This window comes from Maniola hyperantus, chromosome 22 (assembly GCF_902806685.2).
Source record: "Maniola hyperantus chromosome 22, iAphHyp1.2, whole genome shotgun sequence".
NCBI lineage: Eukaryota > Metazoa > Arthropoda > Insecta > Lepidoptera > Nymphalidae > Maniola > Maniola hyperantus.
The window spans coordinates 5597926-5618326 of record NC_048557.2 but is presented as its reverse complement, the minus strand read 5'-3'; the positions used below and the strand labels follow the sequence as shown (position 1 = coordinate 5618326).

General features: G+C 41.1%; 1 protein-coding gene across 2 annotated transcripts in view; it reads left to right on the top strand.

Annotated features, from left to right (window-relative positions):
* Mdr49 (Multi drug resistance 49) overlaps positions 1-20401 on the top strand; it is a 33016-nt gene that overhangs the window by 4186 nt on the left and 8429 nt on the right. The window contains exons 2-18 of one of the 2 annotated variants that reach the window (XM_034980651.2): positions 5917-6090; positions 6988-7011; positions 8422-8467; positions 9024-9217; positions 10604-10748; positions 11211-11311; positions 12003-12174; positions 12260-12384; positions 13723-13912; positions 14439-14660; positions 15016-15257; positions 15336-15423; positions 15680-15888; positions 16506-16678; positions 18177-18457; positions 18885-19036; positions 19469-19583. In XM_034980651.2, the coding sequence (XP_034836542.1) occupies positions 5933-6090; positions 6988-7011; positions 8422-8467; positions 9024-9217; positions 10604-10748; positions 11211-11311; positions 12003-12174; positions 12260-12384; positions 13723-13912; positions 14439-14660; positions 15016-15257; positions 15336-15423; positions 15680-15888; positions 16506-16678; positions 18177-18457; positions 18885-19036; positions 19469-19583 (2637 nt within the window). In that variant the 5' untranslated portion in view covers positions 5917-5932. Of the gene's footprint in view, positions 1-5916; positions 6091-6987; positions 7012-8421; positions 8468-9023; positions 9218-9435; positions 9560-10603; positions 10749-11210; positions 11312-12002; positions 12175-12259; positions 12385-13722; positions 13913-14438; positions 14661-15015; positions 15258-15335; positions 15424-15679; positions 15889-16505; positions 16679-18176; positions 18458-18884; positions 19037-19468; positions 19584-20401 lie in introns of those variants that run through there. The other variant, XM_034980653.2, reaches the window with a different exon arrangement.

Sequence of the window (20401 nt, the reverse complement as noted above, 5' to 3'; positions counted from 1 at the left end):
CAATCGCATTGCACTGACAGTTTATACTTTTCGAAGCAACGTCAATTCGAAACTGCTTTGTTTTGCATTGAGCATTGACGCGAGTTTGCCGGAGGTAGTAGTTGTGCTAGCCAGCGATCCTATGTGACGATCGTATTAGATTCCATTTTTAAAAATTTATTGATATTTTTTTGCGATTTCAGAGGTTTGTCCACATAGTGAAAATTGTTCATATTCACAAGTACATTCACCCCTTAAATGGTGCAAACTGATTTTTCTACACTTGTATACATTTAAGAAATCAATTTAATAAATAAATTTTGAGTCCTAAACCTAAAACTACATTCGATAAAATTTATGAATCTCTGCACATCACTATCGTCAATAAAGTAATACAATAATTATTTCCTTCAAAGTCGTTATCAATTAATACGGAACTTCATGAGCGGACAAACGTCAAACCGGCCATCATAGCGTGCCGCTAGTTTAGGCAGTAGGCCGCGAGTGATCAGAGTGAAACGCTTTTCCGACATTGTCAATTTGTACCACGTACAATTACAAATCGTTCTTTGTTTTTCCTATAAATCATATTACAGTGATATATAAGGTGTTCATAGATAGGATAATATAAGCTTCGGCTGTGGGTAGTTATCACCCTACCGGCAAAGTCGTTCCGCCAAGCGATTTAGCGTTCCTAAATTCGATTAGGGTTGTAGAAACCAAAGGGGGTATAGGCTTAATGAACAAAAACTGCCATGCCCCTTCCAGGTTAGCCCGCTTCCATCTTAGACTGCACTATCACTTACCACTTTGTTTGTTGGTTTGTCCTTCAATCACATAGCAACTTTTATACAAGACAAACAAATAAACAAACAATTTTGTACAAATACCTTCAATTTAGTAAAGATACACTAAAGATAAGTGTTTATCCGTCTATAGGCGTAGGTACCTATAACTTCTACTACTTACGCTGTCTCGGCAAATATTTGAAGTATATAAATGCACCACTCAATGGATAAAATCCTTATCAGTCAAAGGCACTATTTCAGAAATTTAGTTAAAAACAATATTATATAGCGTTCAATCTATTAGAGAGAAGGGCCAGACCTTCGTTATTTTATAAAAGCTGAAAAATTTCTGCGTATTAGGTTGCTCTATGGGTATACCCAACACTGGGCGGAACGATCAGCGAAGTATGAAGTTGGATCACGGTGGATTTGGTTTGGTGGTAACAAAGCTGCAAAAAATCTTACGAAAAAATGTAAAGTGTAAATTTTTTAATATTTTCTTCAGAATATAATTAAAAATCACGTCGTGCATTGACACGTGGCAACCCCCTGCCAAACACGGTGCGGCGAGTTGCGGTGCGTTTTATGCGGCGCGGAATTAATTCCGCCGTACGCGCGCTTCTATGTAGTTTTTCACAGATTTTGCGGGGATAAAACTAGATCGCGCTAGATCTTAAAGTTTAATAAATAATAATTGTTAAAATATAAAGACACTTGACTAAGTAATTTTTTAATGTTTTAATTAAGTAAAACAAATTATTTTAAACTCTTACTAGATATTATCATCAGATCGCCAGACGGTAGACAGTTTTATTTCGGTTAACAAAATTAATCTAGATCAAGGGCCAGCCAAAACTGCATAGGACTTGTTATAATCGTATTGTAACAAGCCAAATGTTTCTGCCAGTGACTTTGCTATTATTATCTGGGGCGAGCGAATTTGATCCCTATTTCTTCGGCGCTATACCTTTCTTCTTAATTGTAACGCATAGTAGGCAGGTGCGGAATTTTCATTGACGTTATTGTGTTATGTAAGTTTTTCGTTTCCTGTGACGTAACGGACTTTTTCTACGTAATAAGTACTATTGATGTACTAACTACCAGTAGCGTGCAGTGTGCACAGGGTTCGCAGCTAGAGTAAGCATTAGTTTGGGTACTTGCCTACCTATTTACTGGCAGGTCGACATTTTGAAAAACCGGTCAAGTGCGAGTAGGACTCGCACACGAAAGGTACAAGGTATATCTAACACTTTTATGTAGAACACTGCAAGTTAATGACGGACTGCGCCGTCTATATGAGATTTAGTAGGTATAAGCAAATTTTTTCGTTGACACGTTTTAATTTTTTTTGTGACTAGCTTATGCCCGCGACTTCGTCTGCGTGGACTGCACAAATTCCAAACCCCTATTTTACCCCCTTAGGGGTTGAATTTTCAAAAATCCTTTCTAAGCGGATGCCTACGTCATAATAGCTATCTGCATTCCAAATTTCAGCCCGATCCTTCCAGTAGTTTGAGCTGTGCGTTGATAGATCAGTCAGTCAGTCAGTCACCTTTTCCTTTTATATACTTAGATGTAGCCACAAATTCATAATTTTCGATTTTTTTTCCTTTACTTATGAGTTGTGCTATAAGACCTACCTGCCTGCCAAATTTCATGATTCTAGGTCAACGGGAAGTACTCTATAGGTTTTTAACTGACAAGACGGAGAGACAGACTTTCCTTTTGAGATATGAAAAAATTGAGCTGGCGCAGTGGTAAGCGCTGTGGTCTTGTTAGTGGGAGGCCTCGGGTTCTATTTCCGGCAGAGGTTTGGAATTTAATAATTTCCAAATTTCTGGTATAGACTGGTTGGAGGCTTCGGAGGTGCTGACACGGTGTAAGCGAGCGCGAGTGACGTGCGGGTCCCCCCCCGCTTCATACCCCGTTTGTCATCTCAACCTTACCTGTCGCGGATTATACTTACCTATGGCTATAACCTAGCAGAGGAGACGAAACTCATTTCAAATTCGCTTTAGTGAAACAAAATATAGCGCAGTATGTCTCGCAAATTGCTAATGCGCGTGGTCGCTATTTTGGTGACGTCAACACTAGACTGAAGTTTCGAGCTGATGGTATATTTTTATTTCGGCTGACGTCAAAATGACGTCATTTCGATGTTAATGAGACATGGTTCCAGCGCCATAGCAATTTGCGGGACTTATATAAAAGTTTATTTCAAAACTCGTCACGTTTAATTTATTTGGCAATCAATTTATAAGCACGTGCAAACGGCTGTTTCAGCGCTGCTGGTCAATATTCATGTACATTATGTAACCTTCATTTCTGCTGTGACGTCACGTGTTTCCGACGAAGCCTTGGATATATCTGAAGGCCAAATTCAGACTTTCTAAGCCATCCAGTTATCTATTGGCCAACGTTGCTTAGCCAGCGTAGGTAATCGACTGATTAGCGATGTCGAAACTAGGTCACACTGCCCACAATAGCCTATTCCTAATGATAAATCTTTAATAAGCTCATTAAGCTGTGATAGCCTAGTGGTTAAGACATCCGCCTTCTAATCCGAGGTTCGATCCCGAGCACGCACCTTTTCGGAGTTATGTGCGTTTTAATTAATTAAATATCACTCGCTTTACCGGTGAAAGAAATCATTGTAAGGAAACCTGCATGAGGAGTTCTCCATAATGTTCTCAAAGGTGTGCGAAGTCTATCAATCCGCACATGGCCGGCGTGGTAGACTGTGGCCAAAGCCCTTCTCACTCTGAGAGGAGACCCGTGCGCTGTAGTGAGCCGGCGATGGGTTGAGCATGATGATAATGATGATTGTATAGCGTGTATGTGTTGCGATAACCACCAAGGCACAAGGAACCCTATTGCTTCTGCAATCTGCACTAAAGTCAACATGGCAATAGGACCTAACCAGTAGTCAGCGAGCTTGCAGCACTGCGTCGCAATGCAGTGATGCGAGTTTTATATCAATCGATTCTCTCGTGCTCTTGTAAATGTATCCTTACTTTAACAGTTCTTTAGTGTTATTTTTGCATGAAAAAGATCTTCTTAAGTATTATTATTATTTATTATCTGAATATATAAAAGGAAAAGGTGACTGACAGACTGACTGACTGATCTATCAACGCACAGCTCAAACTACTGGACGGATCGAGCGGAAATTTGGCATGCAGATAGCCATTATGACGTAGGCATCCGCTAAGGATTTTTGAAAATTCAACTCCCAAGGGGGTGAAATAGGGTTTTGAAATTTTGTAGTCCACGCGGACGAAGTCGCGAGCATGAGCTAGTTAAATAATAAAATGAGATGATCCGTAGGAGAACTAGGGTAACCGACATATAGCTCAACGGGTTGCGAAGCTGAAGTGGCAATGGGCAGGGCACATAGTTCGGAAAACCGATAGACGTTGGGGGTTCTTTTTTTTTGAATGATACGTTGGGGTCTCAAGGTGCTGGGATGGTGACCTCGCACCGGAAGGCGAAGCGTTGGAAGACCCCCACTAGGTGGACGGATGACATCAGACGAGTCGCAGGGAGACAGACGGACGGACGGACAGCGGAGGCTTAGTAGGGTCCGTTGGCACCCTTCGGGTACGGAACATTCAAAATGAGACAAAAAAGTAATATGAAAGTAATATATACGTAAGAACTAGATCACAGAAAAAAGTTTACTTATTAATAAATTAGTTACATGACACGTCATAAAAACCGGTCAAGCGCGAGTCAGGCTTGCGCACCGAGGGTTCCGTACTAAAGTCGTATTTTTTCGGCTTTTTGCACGATAATTCAAAAACTATACTATAGGTACTATGCTTAAAAAAATAAATAAAAATCTATTTTAGAATGTACAGGTAAAGCCCTTTCTGATACCACATTATGTATGTACTTACATAATTTTAACTTACATTGAAAGTTGAAAATACTAATTATTTGTTCATGAACACATTTTAATATTTTTTTTGTGATGTAGGTACCTACTACACCACAAATTTACGGTTTTCGGATTTTTCCCCTTCTGCTATAAGAGCTACCTACCTACTTGCCGGATGTACCCTGTAGGTTTCTTGACAGACACGACAGACAGACAACGAAGTGATCGTATAAGGGTTTCTTTTTCCTTTTGAGACACGGAACCCTAAAAATGAGACAAAAACATAGAACTAGATCTCAGAAAAAAATTTGTTTAAGTTAAAAATGAAAAAAAGCACAGCAAAAAAGACGTAGGCAGGTAGGTACTTAGGTAAGTCAAAACAATGTCAAAATAAGTTAATGTGGCGTTAAAATTATTGTTGTGTTTATTTTATATACTAATTATAAAATTATTATGGGGATTCGTTTTGTTTTTAGATAAATATCAAATGAACATTATGTTAATGTTTTACCTAAAGATATTAAAATTCTGTGTGACTGTATTGAAATGGTAAGTTAAGTAATATGGTCTACCAACGCTGCGATTTCCGATGCGAGACTCTAGCACCTTGTGCTCTGCCCATTATCACTTCAGCTTCGCAATCCGTTTAATTTTGTTGGTTGCTCTGGTTCTCCTACGGATCTCCTCATTTCTGATTTGATCATGTAAAGAAACTCCAAGCATAGCTCTCTTCATCGCCCGAGTTTTCTTATGATGCCCCATATTTAGCGACCATGTCTCGGATCCATTATGTGCCCTGCCCATTGCCACTTCATTGAAAGAAGTATATAGCAATGAATATTTATCACGAGCACGTGATTTGTGTGGTTTAAGATGGCCGAGGCAGGTTTTCTCGCGATGTTTTCCTTCATCAGATTTTTATAATTGCTTAAAACGCACATATGTAGGTATCTCCGAAAATTTAGAGGTGCGTGCCCGGGATCGAACCCTCGATATATTTTATAACACATAGGTGCACTACATTCTCTCCAAAATTTATCATAGGTGATACTTCCGCATGTAAATGGTGACCTTTTCCTAGATAGTGACCTTTACTGAGAGATACTATCTAACTAATTTGAATAAAATCCAATCATCATTTTTTTGAGTAGGTATCTCTTTCAAGCTTCTTTTCTTCTTTCTTTTCATTTTTCTTTTCTTTAGATTGACCGATAAACTGTTCTTATACTACTTACTTAAGGTTAGTGATAATAACATAATATTTTTCAGAGCGGTTAACCCAAGAATGAAACGCAATGAGTCCGTGAGGAGCGTTCAAAGGTTCAGTAGGGACCATCAGCGGCCGGCGTTGGCGCTGAGCTTTCGCCAGAACTCGCTTACGATCGGCTCGCTCGCTCAGCACTCCGCTTATCTTGCTGAGAAAGCTTACAAGGAGGAAACAGCGTAAGTACATTACCACTCTCTTTTATCATTTACACTGTAATATGGATCACTAATCAGAATGAGACATCAGACGAGTCGCAGGGAGTAGCTGGAGTCAGGCGTCGCAAGACCGTGGCATGTGGACGTGTCCAGCAGTAGACGTCTATCGGTTGAGGATGATGATGATGATGATGATGAATCAGAATGAAACGCGATATCAAAGCAAGTAGGTATATGAGTATCATAAAATACTTAATACAAAGTTACGTAACCAAAGAACTACGGCAGCTAAGTGAACAAGTTGGATGTTTCGCAATTCACGTAAAAGACTGTTTTCAGTTGGAAGAATGCCAAGAAACAGCCTCCCAATACATTTTTCTTTTATAATATTACTTACATTGTATATATAGAGCCTCAATAGCTCAACGGGTAAATGAGTGGACTGAAAACCGAAAGGTCGACGGTTCACACCCCGCCCGTTGCACTATTGTCGTAGGTACCTACTCCTAGCACAAGCTTTACGCTTAGTTGGAGAGGAAAGGGGAAGAATACATGGCTACTATTCTTTTTAAAAAGAAAAAATAATATCCGATCGTGAAACAAATCTGTGTTAAACTTGCCGTTAAAATTAGCTGAAGATACGCTCTTTACTTACTTCAGACTAGCTTACTCTTGTAGGGACTTCCACACTCCACGGTCTTGCGCCGCCTGAATCCAGCGGCTTTTAGCGACTCGTCTGATGTCATCCGTCTACCTGGGGGGGGAGGGGAGGTTTTCCATCGCTGCGTCGTTCTTTTAGCGATTTACCCTCACGTCAAGTCAAGAGTGAATAGGCATAATAGGTATTATTGAATCGCTATCCTAGAAAATAGAGCTTTAATTTAAGCTGATAGGACTATATGAAGTACTCTTCCACAGGGAAAGACGTGGCACTATCTACGAGTATGTATTTAGATCAGTTTAAGTTTTGATTTTCGTGCACGATTTAGGAATGGTGATTTAGAAACCTAACTCCCCCTCCGAAATTCTCTGAAAGAATTTAAGTGAATTAAATTAAGATAAATTTAGATAGTCAAGGAACAACAAACTTGATTTGCTATAATCCACTAGAAGCAGATTAGTGCCCTATGTTACGCACCTTCCCGCTACTATAGTAGTAGGTATACTAGGTCCCTATACACATGCAAAAAAAGCAAGAAATATGCACCACTATACCTGGATACCTAGATCCTCATTGCCTAAATACTGCGTTTCATCTTTGATAAAAAATTACAAGAAGAACGTAGGTATACTTACGGGTTGTAATTTTCAAAAATCTTTTATAGCTAAGTATAAGTATATAATAGCTATCTGCATGCCAAATTTCAGCCCGATCCGTCCAGTAGTTTGAGCTGTGCGTTGATAGATCAGTCTTTTTATATTTAGCAGAGAAGAAGAAGACGATTATTTTGTTGTTTCTTGTGTATTATTAAGTCGCACTGAGCTACACCTGCTTCTATCCAGTACTAAATAATTAAATGGTTTCTGCAGCAGACCGAGGATATTTTTTTAGCTTTTCCCTTGGATATGGAACGATTCAAACGGTATGAATCAACTAGATGCTAGCTTGCGCTTTCCATATCGATCACAGAATGACTAAGCCATAACACAACGCGCAATGAAAATTGCACAGCTAAACGCGCACGTGCGCGTCAGTTTATAAACCAAGGAATTGTATGAAGCACTATCGTTTATTTTTCTTTAACTGACTCAAAAGATAATCAAGTAACTTCTCGTTGAAATGCGTAAGAAGTGCACTGCACGCGACCCATCTTACTACAGAAGGTCTAAATCGCCGAGCAATTCGCGTCGCTTCCGCATTTTTCCGAGAATGTTTCTGCGATTTGTTTATGTTTTGAGAAAGCTAAGGAAAACTGGAGTACAGTACGTGGCAGAAAATATTGTACATCGACCTTTAGAAATAGATAACGGTTTCGTAGAGCGTTGTCTCTGTCGTTGAGACCGACAAAGCCGAAATCTCATTCTAAAGGTCGATGTACAATACATTTTCTTGCCGGTTACTGTATAGAAACTGCAGTTCTGACAGCACGTTACTGCAGAAGCGTGGCTTGCGTGGCTCCAGCGTGCGTTAAGTACTTGTATTGGAACTTCTAGGTCCACTGAGCCACGTTGGAAATGCCACCGTTGCGTCGCGCTGCGTTGCTGTCGTGCATTCTGTTTCGACCTAAATTTAAAATAAACATCTTTCTTTCTTCTTCAATCACTTACACCAACTAATTTAGAAGACACTTCATCAACCGTTGCTTAAAATAATATAACAATAGAACTTACGGAAAGTTTTTGTATTTCCAGCTCGGATCCCAATAGTCAAGCACCAGCGGTTTCTTGGTTTAGGCTTGTAAGTATTCAATAAAATAATATTATACCTTTTTACTTATATTATACTAGTTTAAGTTCGCGACTTCGTCCGCGTGGACTAAACAGAACCCCTGTTTTTGAATTTTCAAAACTTCTTTATGTCTACACTCTACATCATTATAGCTATATCTGCATGCCAAATTTCAGCCCAATCCGTCCAGTACTTTGACCTGTACGTTGATAAATCAGTCGGTCAGTCAGTCTTTTCCTTTTACATAATATATAGACTAGCTGATGGCCGTGACTTCGTCTGTGTTGCTTTATATTTTTTCCGCTATGAGTACAAAATATCCTATGTACATTTTTCTATGATGTATAAAAATTCCAAACGTTCAAACTTTTGTTGGTTTGTCCTTTAATAACGTCGCAACGGAGCAATGGATTACCCTGATTTTCTGATGGATATCGTTAAAGACCTGGAAAATGACATTAAAGATTTACAATAGAATTTTTTAAACCTAAATCCACGCGAACGAAGTCGTGGGCTTCAGCTAGTTTAAACCTCTCTAGGATTTTTCTAAAATGGCCCAATACAGTTTAGGTTTGCAAAACCATGGGAGTTTATCCTGCTGGTCGCGGGCGTCATCTTCGCGACTCTCAGCGGGCTGTTCGTGCCGGTGGGCGTCATCATCTACGGAGAGTTCACGTCGCTCCTGATCGACCGCACGGTGATGAACGGCACGTCTACACCGACCCTAACGATCGCGTGGTTCGGCGGCGGCAGGATACTGTGAGTTTTGTTGCTTGATTATTTATTTTCAGGATTCCTTACGTCCGAATGGATAAACGGCCACTGCCTCATAGGATCTAGTAGTGTGTCTGTCTATCTGAGCAATACGGAAGGGTCCAATGCAGTTTAAGTTCGCAAAACCATGGGAGTTTATCCTACTGGTCGCGGGCATCATCTTCGCGACTCTCCTCGCCGTACGAACAGCCGCTGAGGCGGGCTGTTCGTGCCGGTGGGCGTCATCATCTGCGGAGAGTTCACGTCGCTCCTGATCGACCGCACGGTGATGAACGGCACGTCTACACCGACCCTAACGATCGCGTGGTTCGGCGGCGGCAGGATACTGTGAGTTTTTATACTAAATCCACCGTCGTCAAATAATTGACGACCTCCCTGGCGCAGTGGTAAGCGCTGTGATCTTATTAGTGGGAGGTTCCGGGTTCGATTCCTGGCAGGAATTAGGAATTTTATATTTTCTTTATTTCTGGTCTGGTCTGGTGGGAGGCTTCGGCCGTGGCTAGTTACCACCCTACCGGCAAAGCCGTGCCGCCAAGCGATTTAGCGTTCCGGTACGATGCCGTGTAGAAACCAAAGGGGCATGGGTTTACTAAAAAAAACTGGCATACCCCTTCCAGGTTAGCCCGCTTCGATCTTAGACTGCATCGTCACTTATCACCAGGTGAGATTGCAGTCAAGGGCTAACTTGTATCTGAATAAATAAAAAAAAAACAGTTCATTCATGATCAACCCATCGCCGGCTCACTATAGAGAACGGGTCTCCTCTCAGAGTGAGAAGGGTTTTGGCCATAGTCTACCACGTGAGCCAAGTGCGGATTGGCAGACTTCATACACCTTTGAGAACATTATGGAGAACTCTTAGGCATGCAGGTTTCCTCACGATGTTTTCTTCACCGTTAAAGCAAGTGATATTTTAATTACTTAAAACGCACATAACTCCGATAAGTACAGTAGCCGGCAAGAAATATTGTAGGTCGACATTTAGAATGAGATTTCGGCGTTGTAGAGCGTCATCTCTGTAGCTTCTTCTTTGGTATAAGTACTTAACTAAGTACCTAGGTACCTACGTTTCTACTATTGTGCTACAAGGTATCGTCAAGTTTTGCAGCTGCACCCGTACGTAGTCAAACTCCACGGACACGTACGAGGCAAGTTGCTTCCTCGTTTCTAATTCGAACCGCTAACCCTTCCAGTATCAGTTTAATATGGGTACCTTGAAGTCAAGAATAAATAGACATCTTCTAGGCAAACACTCTCTATCTTAGGCTCCATCATCACTTGCCACCAGGTCTGATTGCAGCCAAGCGCTAGTCTATCAATTTAAAAAAATGTATGTCCAATTCTCATGCTTTGTATTTTCTTTATGTACAGTACAAACGCGAGCCGCGAAGAGAACCGCCGGGCGTTGTATGAGGATTCGCAGGCGTTCGGCATAGGCTGCACCGTGTTCTCCGTACTGCAGTTCATTGTGTCGGCGATCAGCGTGGACCTTTTCAACTACGCTGCGCTTCGACAGGTGAGCATAATGCGGTTTATCATTATCCTCAACCCATCGCCAGCCCACTAATGAGCGCGGTCCATCCGCCGGCCAGGCGCAGATTGACAGATTTTACACCCCCTTGGATATGGAGAACACTTAGCCCAGAAGATTTCCTCACGATGTTTTTATTTTTTTATTGAACCACCAAGGCTTTTTTTTCTTCGCACAAATGATCCTTCACAGCTAAATAAACTGACCAAAAGAACTAAGCAGTATTTACATTGAAGAATATATTATAACTAACTAGCTTATACCCGTGAACCCCTATTTTATTCCATTGGGGGTTAAGTTTTCAAAAAATGTCTACTTCATCTGCTATAATAGCTATCTGGATGCCAAATTTCGTCCAGTAGTTTGAGCTGTGCGTTGATAGATCAGTATGTCAGTCTTTTTACTTTTATTGTATATATTTAGATGATGCTTTTCTTATATTTCCAGATTGATAGAGTAAAAAAAAGATTCTTAGAAGCCGTGTTACGTCAAGATATCACGTGGTATGACCTGAATACATCTATGAATTTCGCGACGAAGGTTTCAGAGTAAGTGTCCATTTCATAACATCTAGATACAAGCCTTGTCTATTTAAAACAACAGAACTTTCTCTAGAATCCGGTTCGAAGGACCATTAGATGTATCAACGCAATCAACCCATCGCCAGCCCACCACTGAGCACGGACGCACGGATCTCTTCTTAGAGTGAGAAGGGTCCGGCCACAGTCTACCACGCCGGTCAATTGCGGATTGGTCGAGAGATACTACCTACTTGTATGGAATGTCAGAATTTACAAAAGACTTAGTTTTTTGTTTATGGTAGAATTTAACAAAGATTAAGTAAATAGTTTTGTCACAACTACTTAGATACAATTATTTTATTGGTAGGAAATACCTACTTAAAATAAAATGGAAAAACAAAACTGGGGGAAACTATCGCATCTATACGTAAACTGAAAATAAATTAGACAACAGAATCATATTGATACCGTTCTGAATACTTTACTGTATTAAATAAATAATTATATTTTTTATTCAACTAAACTTTCAAAAGCGCTTTCGAATAGTCGGATGCATCTACCACTGGTTGTTGTATTGAAATTTTAAGTATAGAACGCGACAGGTCGAGATGACAATCGGGGTATGGGGCGAGGGGACGCCCTGCACACCTGCACGGTGTCCCCTCGCCGTTTGCCGCGTAAGATTTATTGTCGTTCTGTAGTACTTCCTTGTTTGCAGTGACGTGGAGAAATACCGCGAAGGTATCGGCGAGAAGGTGCCAATGTTCGTGTACCTGGTGATGTCGTTCGTGACCGCTGTGATCATATCGTTCGCGTACGGCTGGGAGCTGACGCTGGTCATCCTGTCGTGTGCGCCCATCATTATAGCTACCACTGCTGTCGTGGCCAAGGTATGGTCTTACATGTAGAGTATTGTAGATAAACGGTAAAGATCAATAAAATAAAATAAAAAATAATTTCTGTTTAATTCTCCAGGTACAATCATCACTGACCACTCAAGAGCTGAAAGCCTACAGCATCGCTGGCGTTGTTGCTGAGGAGGTGCTGTCAGCGATACGAACAGTCGTCGCCTTTGGCGGCGAAGAGAAAGAGATACAAAGGTACTATTAGAAGACCTCAATGACACCTTTCTGTTATTCTGGCCTCAAATATACACGCTGAAATTTTAAGGTTGTTTTCCCGAAGCAAAATGATTTTGTCGTGGTATTACAATCGATTTATAAATATAAAAAATTAGTGTCAAAAAGTAGAGTAGTAAGAGTCAAAAATGTCAAATTTACAATCGAGAAAAACAAAAATCGATACCGCGTGCGTGCAGGCTATTTTATGCCGTATCACTACGTGCGAGAGCTTATTTTGCTCTAAACTTTTTCACTTTATTGAGCGCGGTTCGAGTGGACCTACTTACTATTCACGTTACGTCTACGGAGTTACTATTGTTTCTCGCACTTTCCAGTTGTCGATTTTTTTTAATTATTTCATAACCAAAGCATTTGTATTTTTTAAGTTTATCTCAAAATTTCGATAGTACTACTGAGGGCAAATCGCTAAAATTTTACCGTGTATACAGTGTGATAGCCTAGTGGTTAGGACGTCCGCCTGCTAATCAGCGGTCGAGGGTGCGACCCCAGGCATGCACCTCTAACTTTTCGGAGTCGTGTGCGTTTAAAAAATCACTTGGTGTAACGGTGAAGGTACAGTGAAAATATAAAAAAATTAGACTTTATAATTGAACGTAAGATTTTTACAACTTTATTACCTGTTTTCTCCCAAAGCCACCATGATCCAAACAAACATCTTAACAAACTTTTCTCCCTTGGGGACGTTTGATGCAGAGAAACTTTCAGCTTTTATAAAATAAGGAAGGTCTGGCATGCGCTGGCTATTAGGCCACTACGACTTGTTTTTCATATTTATTGACAGACTAGCTTATGCCCGCGACTTCGTCCGCGTGGACTATACAAATTTGGAACCTCTATTTTAACCCCTTAGGAGTTGACTTTTCAAAAATCCTTTCTTAGCGGATATCTACGTCATAATAGCTATCAGCATGGCAAATTTCAGCCCGATCCGTCCATTAATTTGAGCTGTGCGTTGATAGATCAGTCAGTCAGTCAGTCACCTTTTCTTTTTATATATTTAGACTAGTTGATGCCCACGACTTCGTACGCGTGGATTTAGGTTTTTAAAAATCCCGTGGGAATGAATTCTTTGATTTTTCGGGATAAAAGTAGCCTATGTCCCTCTCCCTGGTCTTAATCTTAATCCCCATGCAGAAAAAACACGTCGATCCGTCGCGTTGCTCCGTTGCGACGTGATTGAAAGACAAACCAACATACAAACACACTTTCACATTTATAATCGGTGTGGTGATAGGGGTAGTGAAGGAAGGTCTGACTCTTAGGCCAATACGACTTGTTTTTCATATTTTTTGACAGATACGAGAAACGCTTACATCCAGCAAAGAAAATGGGCATACGTAAGGGGGTGTACTCAGGGATAGGTAGCGCCGTCATGTGGCTCATCATCTACGCCACGTACGCGCTCGCCTTCTGGTACGGCGTGGCGCTGATCCTGGAAAGCAGGCATGAACCGAACCCGGTCTATACACCCGCTGTTCTCATGATTGTAAGTGGATTATAAATTACTAGATGATGCCCAAACCCGTGGAACTCTTTTACATCCAGGAAGGTCCATTGTTCTCTGGCTGAATTTTTGCTCCATGTTATCTAATATAAAAACGAATCGCTGAATGTGTTGCTCATCGCAAATCTCGAGAACAGCTGAACCGATTTCGCTAATTATTTTTTTATAATATTCCTTGAAGTACCTACGAGGATGGTTGGATGGAGAGAAAAATTTAAAAAAATTGAATCGACTGCTAGGCGGAACGAAGTTCGCGAGGGCAGCTAGTTATAGAAATATATTTTGTTTTTATAATACACAGACTCGTAGGCCTCTTCTAGATAATAATTAGTATTCTGACTCGTTTCTTTGTTGAAAAACGTTTTTTTTTTTTAATTTATTTATTGGACACACAATACACATTATGACAATAATAAATAAGTAATACAAGCCATGACATATAAAATTAGTCCTTAACTAGTCACTCTCCAAAAAAAGTGTGTACAAAAGTGGATATGTTTGTTTCCAGGTATTCTTCAGTGTGCTCCAAGGCGCCCAAAACGTTGGTCTAACTGCTCCACATCTTGAAGCGATGGCCAGCGCGCGCGCATCAGCAGGGGCGATATTTGCAGTGATCGACAGGAAACCTACCATTGACAGTCTTTCTGAAGAGGGCAGCAAACCGGAATTGGATGGGAATATGGAGTTAAAGGACGTATACTTCAGATATCCTGCTCGACCAGATGTTCAGGTGAAAATATAAAGTACGAATTGGGATACTTTTCTTTCTGGCTGTATTAAAAAAACCGGCCAGGTGCGAGTCGGACTCGCTCACGAAGGGTTCCGTACCATACAAGATATCGTCACACACAGAACTTTTTAAATTTCCGGGATAAAAAGTAGCCCATGTCACTCTCCAGGTCTTTAACTATACCAATGCAAAAAATCACGTCAATCCGTTGCACCGTTGCGACGTGATTGAAGGACAAACCAACAAACACACTTTCGCATTTATAATAAGGGTACTGATTTTCAATAAATAAATAAATTATATGATATGTAATAAACTACTTACCTACTTGACTAATTAGTATAATTCCAACCAGGTCCTAAACGGCCTTTCCCTGAAGATACGCCGCAACGAGACGGTAGCGCTAGTAGGCGCAAGTGGAAGCGGAAAATCCACAGTGCTGCAACTGCTCCAGAGGATGTATGATCCTGACGTGGGGTCGGTGACGGCATCAGGGTATGATCTGAGGGATCTCAACGTGAATCACTTCAGAAGTCATGTCGCTGTGGTTGGACAGGAACCAGTGCTCTTTGCTGGGACTATTAAGGAGAATATTCGGTAAATATTAATTAACTAGCTGCCCTGGCGAACTTCGTTCCGCCTAACAGTCGATTCAAATTTTTTAATAATTTTCAGAATGAGCAATCGACAATGTACAGATGAGGAAATCATCATGGCGTCAAAACAAGCTTACTGTCACAGTTTCATCAAACACTTACCTAATGTGAGTCCCATCTCTTTTTATATTATTTTTTCGGACTCTTTATATCGGAAAATCAAAGAGTTCCCACGGGATTTTTAAAAAACCTGAATCCACGCGGACGAAGTCGCAAGTCTGACTCGCACTTGGCCGAATTTTTTTTATAGAATTTTTCATCACCAATAATATCATATTCTTCAATATCAAAATTTACCAGGCTTACAGATCGTATACAAAAAGCAAAAAGAAGTTGAGTACCTACCTACTTTTTTCTATACAGGGCTACGACACATTAATAGGCGAAAGAGGCGCCCAACTATCGGGGGGACAGAAGCAACGTATCGCAATCGCTCGTGCCTTAGTAAGGAGACCAAAGATCCTAATCCTGGACGAAGCTACTTCTGCATTGGATTCTCAAAGTGAAGCCAAGGTGCAGAGGGCGCTGGATGCCGCGGCTGCTGGCAGGACCACCATCATGGTGAGCCACAGGTATCTATGGTACAAAGGGGTGACGTACATATGGAGTGAGTTTTCTATAGTGCGGAGCTTTTAATAACCAAAAATGCAACGTCAAGGCGCGCGCTTTGCTGTAGGTATAAAAATAACTAAATAAAACGAAAAGGTAACTGACTGACTGACTGACTGAGCTATCAACGCACAGCTCAAACTACTGGACGAAGCGGGCTGAAATTTGGCATGCAAATAGCTATTATGACGTAGACATCCGCTAAGAAAGGCTTTTTAAAAATTCAACCCCTAAGGGGTTTGAAATTTGTGTAGCCCACGTGGACGAAGTCGAGGGCATAAGCTAGTCAGATATAAAATTCATATTCATATTAATATTATAATGCGAAAGTGTGTCTGTCTGTCTGTCGGTCTGTCTGTCTATCTGTCTGCTGCTAGCTTTTCACGGCCCATCCGTTTAACCAATTATGATGAAATTCGGTACAGAGATAGCTTGCATCCCGGGGAAGGGCATAGCCATAGGCTACTTTGACCCCGGAAAATTAAAGAGTTCCCACGGGATTTTTAAAAACCTAAATCCACGCGGACGAAGTCACGGGCATCGTCTAGTTACTAATATTGTTTGGTTTAATTAATACTAGATTAGCAACTGTGCTTAACGCAAACCGAATAGTGTTCATCGAGAAAGGCGAAGTGCTAGAAGATGGTACGCACGAAGAGCTAATGGGTCTCCGAGGTCGCTACTACCAACTTGTATTGGAAAATGAACCGAGCATTGCCCCCGACGCTAATACCCCGGAAACTACACAAAAACGTAAGTATATTTTTAAAAAAGCCGGCCAAGTGCGAGTCAGGCTCGCGCAACGAGGGTTCCGTACTACAGTCGTATTTTTTCGACATTTTGCACGATAATTTAAAAACTATGATGCATAAAAATAAATAAAAATCTGTTTTAGAATGCACCGGTGAAGACCTTTCATATGATACCCCACTTGATATTATAGTTATATTACTTAGAAAATTGAAAATACTAATTATTAGTTCATGACCACAATGTAATTTTTGTTGTGTGATGTAACCACAAATTCACGGGATTCAGATTTTTCCCCAAATGTCAGCTATAAGTTCTACCTACCTGCCAAATTTCATGATTCTAGGTCAACGGGAAGTACCCTGTAGGTTTCTTGACACACCGACAGACAGACAGACAGACAGACAACAAAGTGATCTTATAAGAGTTCTGTTTTTCCTTTTGAGGTACGGAACCCTAAAAATACTTTGCATGACGTGTTTATGAAGTAAACAATCGCCTTCATTTCATGCATACCTAATTGATATTTTATACGTCAATTTCTGACTGAAAAGCTTTAAAATAATTCAACAAAAAAATTGCTGTCTCATAATGGGTTAATACAAATTTGGGCTTAGAATAATAAAAACCATCGTTATTCGTGACGTAAAACGTGCGTAAAACCATTGCGTCACGAATCTATCTGAAGCTGCCTTTCCGACCTTCAGTTTGCTGTCCAGTAGGTAACTTTTAAGGAATTCTTGCTGTAAGAATAATAAAATACATACCTAACCTCGTAAGAGAAAAAACAGGATGTATGACTCTTCTAGAGTCTCTGCTACAATACCTAATCAATTAATCATATATGGTCACAATAAGAAGATGTTTGTATCGTGGCACTTACGATAATTACTCGTTATCTAAATATATACAAGGAAAAGATGACTGATTAACTGACTCACTGACTGATCTATCAACGCACAGCTTAAACTACTGGACGGATCGGGCTGTAATTTGGCATGCAGATAGCTATTATGACGTAGGCATTCGCTAAGAAAGGATTTTTTAAAATTCAACCCCCGTAAGGTGAAATAGGAGTTTGAAATGTGTGTAGTCCACGCGGACGAAGTCGCGAGAATAAGCTAGTTATGTATAATAATAAATATAATAAATTCGTTCAATATTAGAGCCTCAATAGCTCAACCGGTAAAGGAGAGGACTGAAAACCGAAAGGTCGACGGTTCAAACCCCGCCCGTTGCACTATTGTCGTACCTACTCCTAGCACAAGCCTGACGCTTAGTTGGAGAGGAAAGGCGAATATTAGTCATTTAACATGGCTAATATTCTTTTTACAAAAAAAAAATTTTTTCATAAAAACAAAAAAAGCCCTAAAGTGTCGAGAGTCAATATGGTACTACTTGCTATTTATCACGATCCATCTGCATGCAATATTGATGCAATTTTTTTTCAGGTAGGCATTTTCTACATAGAACTAATTAGTTAACTATTAAATATCCACAGCTAATACTAATTCAACTACAGATGCTAAGATGCGACGACCAAAGTTAGAGAAACTGGTATCGCTTGATTCAATGACAAGTGTCGATATTGACGAGGATTCAGTCTCCGAAGATGAAGTAGATGTAGAGCAGAAGGAGCCAAAAGAATACGAGCCTACAACTTGGGAGATTATGAAGCTGTGTGAACCAGAAAAATATCTAACGGCCATTGGGATTGTTGCAGCGATTGCCGTCGGATCTTCCTTTCCGTGTTTCGCCATCCTTTTTGGCGAGACTTATGGTGTAAGTTAAATTCTTCGCAGTTCGTTCTCTTTTTGTTTGTAAATGAAGCTTCAGGGGGGCTTCCATACGAAATGGAGGGGAGGGCGTGCGACTCGCACTTGACCGATTTTTTTTAAGTAGCTCTTGCTAGGTCATCGAACGGTTGTGTAGACCTCAAATCTACTGCATGAAATGATGATGATGATGATGATGATTGTTAATAGAAGACAAGACCGATATACTAATAGTTCGCGACAGGTGGAGATGGCAATCCGGGTGGGAACGCCCCGCACACCCGCACAGCCCCCGAGCCAATCCAGTGCGGGCAAGCGCGGGGAACGTGTGGGTGTGCAGGGCGTCCCCCCGCCGTATGGCCCGATTGCCATCTCGACCTGTCGCGTACTATACCTACCACTTAATAAACTTTTATGAATTCTTTGTATTTCAGCTATTGGAGAGTAAAGACGAGGATTACGTACGTGGTGGTACCAACGTAATCGCAGCGCTCTTCCTATTGGTTGGCGTATATACTGGCATCGGTATATTCTTCCAAATCTATATATTCAACTTGACCGGCGTCAGGCTTACAGCGAGGCTCAGGTATTATTTTCATATTATTTTTATCAGCATTGTCTCCTTTCATTATATATTTTTCTAAAAATATTATTCCTGGACCAATTATTTTAATTTAATCCAATTCATCTTCATCATAATGATTTTCAGATGATACCCGACACCAAAATCTACAAATCATAAAATCTATACCTCATTTCCGTACAGATGAATCTGATTAAAAACTGATAGCTACAGGCATAAGGTATAACTGAGTAGGTTCCTGCGGTAGTGGAGCGGTGCGGGAGGGGTGTGATAACGTGGTGCGGGAGGGGTGTGATGACCTGATACGAGAGATAAGCGATTGGTCAACTTGTGGCAACTCTCACCCTCCTGCAATGCTCTAATACCGCAGGAGCCTACTCAGTTATGCGCTATACCTAGTTATAGTTAGTAGTTAAAGCCTTATTTTTTGCACAGGGTAGCAGCTTTTCGAACAATGTTGACGCAGGAAATGGGATGGTTCGACCACCCCCTAAACGGCGTTGGTGCTCTTTGCTCCCGCCTTGCTGCAGATGCGGCCGCTGTGCAAGGGGTGAGTGTTTTTTTTAAAAGTGTATTACTAAGACAAACATACTCGAACAGACGGGTCAGAAACACTAACCCCCTCCGTTCCCACTTGTCGTTTGTCGGGCCCAGATTTTAATCGGATGTTCCAGTGGCAGAACGGTCCCGCACACGAATGTATCAGACAGTTCAGACTATCGGCCAGCAGGGAGAAGTGGCGAATGCTCCTGAGGCGTATAACATCTTCCCCCAAAAACGCCACTTTGTGATGACCACGACCACTCTGCCAAGAGTGCTACGACGAAGAAGAATAAGTGGCAGAACATTGTATATGATGCTATTCACCCGGAAACCGATTTTGTGTCAAAATGTACTTACTGGCAATGGAAGCTCCGATTAAAATCCGAGCCCGACAAACGACAAGTGGGAACGGGGTGTAAGCAGATTCCACCCAGAATCCACGGAAAAAATTGCATTAACATCTTTTACTGTCCAAAAGCTTCGAGATATCTTCTTGTCCAAAATTCCTCAATGCTTGAAGATCAAAGTCTTCGAACAGTGCGTGTTGCCAGTGATGACATATGGATCCGAGACATGGTCGCTAACTATGGGCCTCATAAGAAAGCTCAGAGTCACTCAGCGGGTGATGGAGAGAGCTATGCTTGGAGTTTCTCTACGTGATCAAATCAGAAATGAGGAGATCCGTAGGAGAACTAGAGTAACCGACATAGCTCAACGGGTTGCGAAGCTGAAGTGGCAATGGGCAGGGCACATAGTTCGTACAACCGACAGACGTTGGGGTCCCAAGGTGCTGGAACGGCGACCTCGCACCGGAAGACGCAGCGT